We start from the raw sequence: 8,517 nt of genomic DNA, 5'->3' as shown, positions 1-8,517 counted from the left end.
GCCATACAGACCTTAGATATGGGAGTGTCATATTCTTCAACAAAGATGGATGCCTCAAGACAAGATTGCGCCATTCCTCCTTGTCGATTTTACCATCGTGCTTTGTATCTGCTTCCTCAAATGTCTAGCGATGAAGAAAAAAATTGCCCCCTTAAGCAAAAGAATAAATTCAACAGACATACATCATAGCAAAAGTATACTCTAAGAATACCTTGTCGATAATACCCTCTATAACCTCATCAGAAAGGTTCATTCCTGATTCAGCAAGTGTTGCAACCACCATTTGCTTCACCTGACAATTAAGGCACACAATGACTTTTTCCCAAGGTGATTGCTCCTAGCTGCACTTTATGTTATATAGACATGTTTTCTCCAAGCACAAAACAATGGAGTAACATTAAGGGTGTGTTTGGTTTCTATCATCGGGTGGAATGTCATGGGTCGGTTCCGTCCCGAAGGCCCATTCCCGTGTTCGGTCCATCTAAGGAATCGGAACCCACTCGTTCCATGGAACAGCATATTCGCTGATTATGCGGAACCAAGTCATACCTCCGAATCGGCCGGACGACACGGAACGGCTCGCTCTCACCCCTCCCGCGACTCTCACTCACCCTGAATCTCAGCGCCGCCACCCCTCGTCTGTCTCGCGCACTCGATCTGAGACGCCGCCAGGCAGCCTCGCCTCTCTCCCTCTCCCGTGTATGGTGGTGGCGGACGGAAAGAGCAGCGGCGCTCCCATCCACAGCAGCGGCGGGCTAGCAACGACACTCCTGGCGACAGCAGCGGCTCGCAGGTAAGAGAGAGACAGGGAGGCTCGCATGGAAGAGAGGCACAATGGCCAAAAGGGGTAGCCGGCGTGGGCGTTCGATGGTCTACAAATTGGGACCTCGTCAAGCAGTAGCACCCGCCCCATGGCCCCCATCTGCACGCGCGTGGACATGAACACCACTGTGTGTATGCGCCGGCCACTCCTGTCAAGAAGAAGAGCTGTTGTGCAGCCGCTCTAGCTTTATACAGAGTGATCTTTGCTCCAGCGTATGTGCATGCCGCTTAATTTTGCAATTTTTTCCAATTGAAATCCAATTTAATGTTTATAGAATTTTTTTTTTTGAGCAATTTGCAGTTGACGATTTTCGACTGTATGCGTCAGTTGATGTCAAAGTTGAACCAATTGTTATAAGCACAAGCATATAAGTAATAATCTCACCATTCCTACACCAAATGCATACTATTCTGTCTCTCATACCAAACAATAAAACATAACCATTCCATTCCATCTAATTGCTCCTACCAAACGCGAAGAAGGAACCGACCCATTCCAAAGGAATGGAACCATGACATTCCGTTCCACTTCGTTCCTCAACCAAACACACCCTAAGATGGAAGGGTTGCAGAAGGGCGTCAGTTTCTATGTACGAGTGCTTCACACGGTTAACTCGATTAAGTTATTGCTGACATGTATAGCTCTCTCACCACACTTACTTTTCACTGTCACTAAAATAAATTCCTTGAACAGGAACACGATTGACAGTATGAACAAATGGACTACTAACTCATAACAAAATACAATAGAACAGAAAAAGAGTTCACAATATGAAAAATGAAGGTAGTACCTCTTGCTTTTCAATGAAACCTTGTTGTTTGAGATCATAGAGTTTGAAAGCAACTGCAGGTAGTTCATATATGGCACAAGATTAGAAGAACAGATGATTTAGTACGACACAAGCATAAATTCTGACTGATGCCAATGCTATGTATACATGAACTCAAGAAGAGATTGAGACAAAAGGGCATTCATGTGCTTGCGTGCAAGAAACCAAAGAAGAAAATTGAACGCAAAATGGCCTAAGTAATAACAGATGAGTGTGTATGAACTGCCTAAGACAGGGATCTATATGTATCTACACACCACCCTCCCTCGGCCCCTCACTTCCAGGGTGGTCTCCACATACAACTAAATTAAAAGAGATAGTGTCTAGCTGCAAGCTGCAACCACCAGGATTCCAATGATAGTTATTCTAAATTGCAGGGTTGAGTATATCAATGATAACAGTTTGTGTGCTCCACATACAACTAAATTAAAAGAGATAGTGTCTGGCTGCAAGCTGCAACCACTAGGATTCCAATGATAGTTCGTCTAAATTGCAGGGTTGAGTATATCAATGATAACAGTTTGTGTGCATCTGCCAGTGAAGTCAACAGCCAGCTAACTTTTCATATTCATTTGCTAAGCAGCAATAATTGAAGATCCATGTCTTGAAAAATTGTCGCATCGAAGAGGGAAAACCTAGACTTAATCCTCGCTGAAACATGTCACATTATCTAGGTAAAATAAATGAAAAAAATAAAGCATGATGGCTTACAATCAATTTTGTCATCAACTGGTGCATTAGGATGGAATACAGAAAGAGCTCGCACAAATTCTTCAAATTCAAGAATCCCATTGTGCTTCGTATCGAACAAATCAAACACCTAAATAGATTAAAGTACAGCATCAATAAGTATTGACATCAGATCATCAAAAAGAATTGTGTTATATGTCCATGTTCACGAAGTAATGATTTGTAACAGCAGCAGGAAGTGGTAAGTCCTTGCAAATTTGCCTACTTCATATTTATATATAACCATGTTTTTAGAGTAAATATACCTAGATTTTGATTTACTGCCTACCTTTGCAGATTTTGGTTCTCATTACAATATTGATATAGGAATAATAGCATAAGATGGAATAAATATTCATAATTTAGATACACAAGTGTACTTATCTACTATGTATGTTTATTGTTTTAAGGTTTTTCCTATTTCGTTATATCATTATTATATATTAGAGCTCAATTAGCATTAGTTTTAGGCTGCAATAACTTATGACAGCCTAAAGCTACTCAAAAGTCAGCTAGTGCATGGTGAAATGCCGAAATGCTGCGTCAGCAACTGGAGACATGTGGGAGTGCAAGCCCAAGCACATAACACATGTGACATGGCAAATGACCAAAACTTCAAAGCTCAAGCTTATAGTGTTTTAGATAACTCCACGGAAAACTGCCTCGCTGCCAATGTTCATACTGCATTCAAGATGCTTCCATGCAGTATATAAGTACGAAACGCTACATGAAAGGTGAACCAAATAACCAATAGCACAAAAGAACAAATAAAACAAGTACCAACCAAATATCACGAACAAAACAACATGGACTTTTTGTGACAACATAAAAAACAGAAGCCACGCAGACATACCCGGTCAGCAAACATGCTATCTTTCCTGTTAGTCTTAAACAGCGCCAGTTGGAATTCTTCCTGCATATACAACAGGCAAGGCCTTGGTATGAGATTGAGCTCGATGGAGTGTAAGTTGTCAACAACCACACTACAGACCCATCGAAATCGGCAGAAGTTACTAACCTTATTAATCACACCATCATCAACCACAGCACTGCTGATCTTCTTGAACAACTCATACAATGCCTCAATCTCATTTACGCTAACTGCACAACAAGGAATTTATAAATAAATGGAGGTACGAGATATTGGCTGATCCGGTAAATGGAGGTAAGAAACTGGAGACGAAGAAACATACAAACTGTTTCCCTTGCCAGACGCTCAGGATCCTCGAGGCCCTTGGGACGATTTGGTATGTCGAGATCGCAGCACTTGAGCAGGAGAGCAGCGAGCCGTCGCAACCCTTCCGGGAAATCCACCATTTCACACTCCACCAGAAGCCAGATCAACGCGGCTCACACACACCTGCGACGATCAACAAGGAGATGCGGATCAAGCATGCATGATTGCCAACCGAAAAAATCCCAACCCGCGTGTATTCCAAACGCGAAATCAAGCCAGATATAGAAATCCCTTGGATTCCGCGCACATTCTCGCCTCAATCGCGCTCTCCTCCGACGCGCTTACCCCTCCACGGATCGGGATCCCCGCGCCGCGACGCGAGGAGAAGCGCGACGACGGCCGATGGCACCAAGATTGATGAATTGGGGATTAGGGAGATGATTTTGGGGTGTCACCTCATTGAGCCATCCCTGCGGCGGAGTGTGGGTACGGGAGCGACGGTCGCCGGCGGTGAGGCAGACGAGGCGGTGATGGGAGAGGCGAGAGGAGGAGGAAGAGGAGCGCCACGTCAGCGGTTCTGGAACCTGGGGAGGATGCCGTCGGGATCTGAACCTGGGAGGATGCCTATCGAGCCATCCCTCGTCTCTCCCGCACGTCCGCTCTTCCTGTCGATTGTTTTTCTCTTTTTTCTTAGCAAAACCTGTCAATTGGTATCGTGGGTGCGTCGCTCATCCTGGGCCGGCCCATTAAAACAGAAATCACTCGGCTCCACCCACCTAGCATCTGAAATGGGACCTCCTAAGGCGCCCGTGTCTTCACTAACCGCAAACGGGCGCATACCCCCGCGCCGAGATGGGCCGGCCCATATTGCTTCCGATTTTCCGTCTAACAAAAAGAGTGCGAGCAGCGGGTTTCGAACGTACGACCTCGTCATGCAAGCCAGCTACGTTAGCCAACACTACCAATACGACATAATTGGGTAAGGACAACCTTTCCAGTGGTTTATTATCCCATCATTTCCTTCTTCTTTTTCCTTTTATTTTTTCCTTTTTGTAATTCTATGAGAATAGTTCAACGGATTTTATGAATGTTCTTTGAAATTTGGTGAACTTTTTCAATTCGATGAACTTTTTTCAAATCATATGAATTGTAAAATCAGTGAACTTTTTAAAATTTGGTGAACTTTTTTTTTCAACTTTGATGAACTTTTTTCAAATTCAATGAACTTTTTTTCAAATTCAATGAACTTTTTTTCCAAATCAGTTAACTTTTTTTCAAATCGGTGAACTTTTTTTCAAATTCAATGAACTTTTTGAAATTCGATGAACTTTTTAACAATTCAATGAACTTTTTTTCAAATTCAATGAACTTTTTTCCAAAATCAGTGAACTTTTTTGAGATTTGTGAACTTTTTTTGAAATCGGTGAACTTTTTTCAAATTGATGAGCTTTTCCATTTTTTATGAACTTTTTTTTCCTTTTTTCGTGATATTTTTTGAAATTTGTGGACATTCAAATTTTGTTCAATTCTTTGTTCAGAAGGAATCACGGTTTTTTATATAGCGCGGATAAACTTTACTCTTAAATGATTCACGTTGCAATGTTTCCAGATGGTCATATGTGGTCTAGTGGTCACCCTACCCCATGCGCTGCGGCTTGTTGGCTCGGGTTCGAGAGACCTCCTCGACAGCGCCTTAAGCCCCACTTGGAGCAAGCGGCGCCCACGCAGGCGCCTTCATGGGCCGGCCCATAATAAGATCGCTCCCTCGCTTCATTTCCTTTTAGCTTCTGTTCGTTCGCTCGATCAACTCAGCTCATTTTTTTTCTTTATGGTTTTGTTGGTTCAGGAAAAAAAAGGCCTCCGGTTCTTGAATTCAAAAAGGTACAGAAATTTGTAAAAAGTTCATTGATTCAGAAAAGTGAAAAATTTAAAAACAGTTCATCGAATAGGAAAAAATGTCATCGAATTTGAAAAAGTTCATCGAGTTTAAAAATAGTTCATCAAATTTGAAAAATTAGTTCATGAAGTTTGAAAGAGCTCATCGGATTTGAAAAAAAGTTCACCAAAATTCAAAAAAGTTCATTGAAATTCAAAAAAGTTCATCGAAATTCAAAAACATTCATTGAATAAAAGTTCACCGAATTTGAAAAAAGTTCTTCAAAGTTAAAAAAATTAATTGAATTTTATAAAAAGTTCATTGATTTTACAGATTAGAAAGTTCACGAAAAAAGTTCATTGAATTTTAAAAAACGTTCATTGAAATTCAAAAAAGTTCATCGAAATTAAAAAATGTTCATCGAATAAAAGTTCACCGAATTTGAAAAAAGTTCATCGAAGTTGAAAAAAGTTAATTGAACTTTAAAAAAAGTTCATCAAGTTTACGAATTAGAAAGTTCACGAAAAAAGTTCATTGAATTTTAAAAAACATTCATCGAGGATTTTGAATAAATAGTTCACTGTTTTTTTAAATCATGCATTTTGGGAAAAAATAAGAAAAAGAAAACGGGGAAATAAAAAATAAAAGAAACATAAAAGTAGATACAATAAAAGAAAAAGGATCTCACGAATCAGAGCAAGGTAGTTGCGAAGTTGGCTAGCGTAGCTAAGGTAAAATGCAGAGCGCGCGAGTTCGAGTGTCACCGGCTGCAGTTTTTGCAGTTCTGAAACAGAATAATATGGATAAATGGGCCGGCCCATCGCGCAGGGAGGGGTATGCGCCCGTTTGCGGAAACACCTAATTCGGGCGCTTAAGGCGCCGAATAGGGTTTGGCCGGGTTCGAATCCTCCCAGGAGCAAAGATTCATGGTGGATTTTTTGCGCCAGAAATACATTTTTCAGTGGCCTGCGTATTCATGGGCCGGCCCACTAGCGGGCCGTAGTGGGCGCCCGGGTCCTCAACCGGCGCTTAAGGCGTCCTGTAGGAGCTCCCCGCCTTCTGCGCCGGTTAAAGGTTCCGGCGCCCACGCTCCTGCACATATGGGTTGGCCCACCGCGAGCGACGCGATCGATTGTCCCGCGAAGAAAACACAAAAAAATAGCGCGTACGAGGAATCGAACTCGCGCCGTGCAGCTAGAACTAACGAAAATGTTCGGCTAACCACCACACCACCTGTGCGCCAGTGATTAACAGCAACGCGAAAACTTTAAGAATCATTTTGTCCGCGCTATTTATTAGACTTTTGAGTTATTTCATTTTTTGAAAAGTTTATTTTTTTATGAAAAAGGGCTCATCAAATTTCAAAAATAGTTCACAAATATATTTTTATGAACTTAAAAAAAAGTTCATCAAAGTTTTTCTAAAAGTTCATTGATTTTGAGAAAAGTTCACCAAATTTTAAAAATGTTCATTGAATTCGAAAAAAACTTCATAGAATTTGAAAAAAGTTCACAGAATTTCTAAAAAGTTCATCGAATTTGAAATTTTTCATCAAATTTTAAAAATGTTCATTCAATGCGAAAAAAGTTCATCAAATTTGAAAAAAGTTCATAGAATTTGAAAAAACTTCACGGAATTTGTAAAAAAGTTCATCAAATTTGAAAAAAAGTTCATTGAATTTGAAAAGAAGTTCATCGAAATTGAAAAAAAGTTCACCAAGTTTGAAAAAAAATTCATTGATTTTGAGAAAAGTTCACCAAATTTTAAAAATGTTCATTGAATTAGAAAAAAAGTTCATTGAATTTGAAAAAAAGTTCACCAAGTTTGAAAAAAAGTTCATTGATTTTGAGAAAAGTTCACCAAATTTTAAAAATGTTCATTGAATTCAAAAAAAGTTCATCGAATTTGAAAAAAGTTCATAGAATTTGAAAAAAGTTCACAGAATTTGTAAAAAAGTTCATTGAATTTGAAAAAAGTTCAATGAATTTGAAAAAATGTTCATTGAATTTGAAAAGGTTCATCAAATTCGAAAAAAGTGCACGAATATTAAAAGAAAATAGAAAAGTTTAGCAAAAAAACTGTTCCAAACAACGAAAAAGGAAATGAAATAAAAAATCCCAAACCAAAGCATTCTAGGAAAAAAAGAAAAATAACAAAGAGTATAACAAGGAAAAAGCTTTGAGTAAACAATTTCAGGAGGGTGGCTTGTTGGTTGTCACAGCGAACACGGAGCCAGGAGATCGGTAGTTCAAGTCAAGTTGCACACGCTCTTTTTTGCGTCTCTAAAAACAGGAAAAAAATGTAACGTGGGCCGGCCCAGGGCGGTGCGTGGGGTGTGCGCCCTGTACGGTTAAGCCTATAACCGGCGCTACGGGTGCTGTTTAGGAAATGCCATCTGAAATGGGCATACATCTCAAAAAAGACAAAAAAACTGAAATGAGCATGCCACTCAAGAAAAGAATCTAAAATGGGCATGGCAAACTAACCTGGCACGTGAACGACTATGATTATACTATGTTAAAAGAAAAACTGAACTGGACACGTGTCACGGCACCCACTACTACCTCGTCCGTGCGTCAAGGCCAACCAACTGATGGAGTGAAGACCCGGCCCAAGAGAGCCAAGAGGCCCAACAGGCTGTTCGACCCAGCCACCTGGGAGCTAGGTGGGTGAGTCGATAAGTAGGAGTGAGCCCGGTGTGGAGGGCACGGAATTGTAATCAGCTGACTCCCTTCCTCGTTTTCCCCTTTCTCCCTGCCTACTGTATCCTCTCCTCCTCTCGATCCCCTTTCTCCTCAAGAACCCTAGCTACCAATCTCCACCTGTATCGCCATGATTGAGTGAATCGAGCACGAGGGACGTAACATATGGTGTCTGAGCTGCTTGATTACCTGAAGAAGCCGACGTTTACCACGCACCAGCAGCGACAAAACGGCGAGATGGAGCAGCAAGTTGAGGAGATGGCGGTGGCGCTCAAGGCCATCCAGGAGCAGAATGCCGCCATACAGAAGGCGGTGGCGGTCACCACCACCATCATCGCCGAGATCCAGCCGGTTGTCGCCAATCTGGCCGCATGGAAGCCG

The 8,517-nt window shown here is 41.3% G+C and overlaps 1 protein-coding gene across 1 annotated transcript in view; it reads right to left on the bottom strand.

Annotated features, from left to right (window-relative positions):
* Nucleotides 1–4,262, bottom strand: part of LOC123102967 (calcineurin B-like protein 6) — a 5,334-nt gene extending 1,072 nt beyond the window's left edge. Inside the window, exons 1-8 of the mRNA XM_044524445.1 lie at nt 4,014–4,262; nt 3,575–3,741; nt 3,400–3,482; nt 3,235–3,294; nt 2,364–2,472; nt 1,614–1,666; nt 212–292; nt 12–124 (exon numbers count right to left, since the gene is read on the bottom strand). Coding sequence (XP_044380380.1) covers nt 12–124; nt 212–292; nt 1,614–1,666; nt 2,364–2,472; nt 3,235–3,294; nt 3,400–3,482; nt 3,575–3,698 — 623 coding nt within the window. The 5' untranslated portion in view covers nt 3,699–3,741; nt 4,014–4,262. The remainder of the gene's footprint in view (nt 1–11; nt 125–211; nt 293–1,613; nt 1,667–2,363; nt 2,473–3,234; nt 3,295–3,399; nt 3,483–3,574; nt 3,742–4,013) is intronic.
* Between the last annotated feature and the right edge of the window lie 4,255 nt (nt 4,263–8,517).

This window comes from Triticum aestivum, chromosome 5A (genome assembly GCF_018294505.1).
Source record: "Triticum aestivum cultivar Chinese Spring chromosome 5A, IWGSC CS RefSeq v2.1, whole genome shotgun sequence".
Classification (NCBI taxonomy): Eukaryota; Viridiplantae; Streptophyta; class Magnoliopsida; order Poales; family Poaceae; genus Triticum; species Triticum aestivum.
The sequence above is the reverse complement of the archived record's forward strand: the minus strand, read 5'-3'. Positions and strand labels throughout refer to the sequence as shown.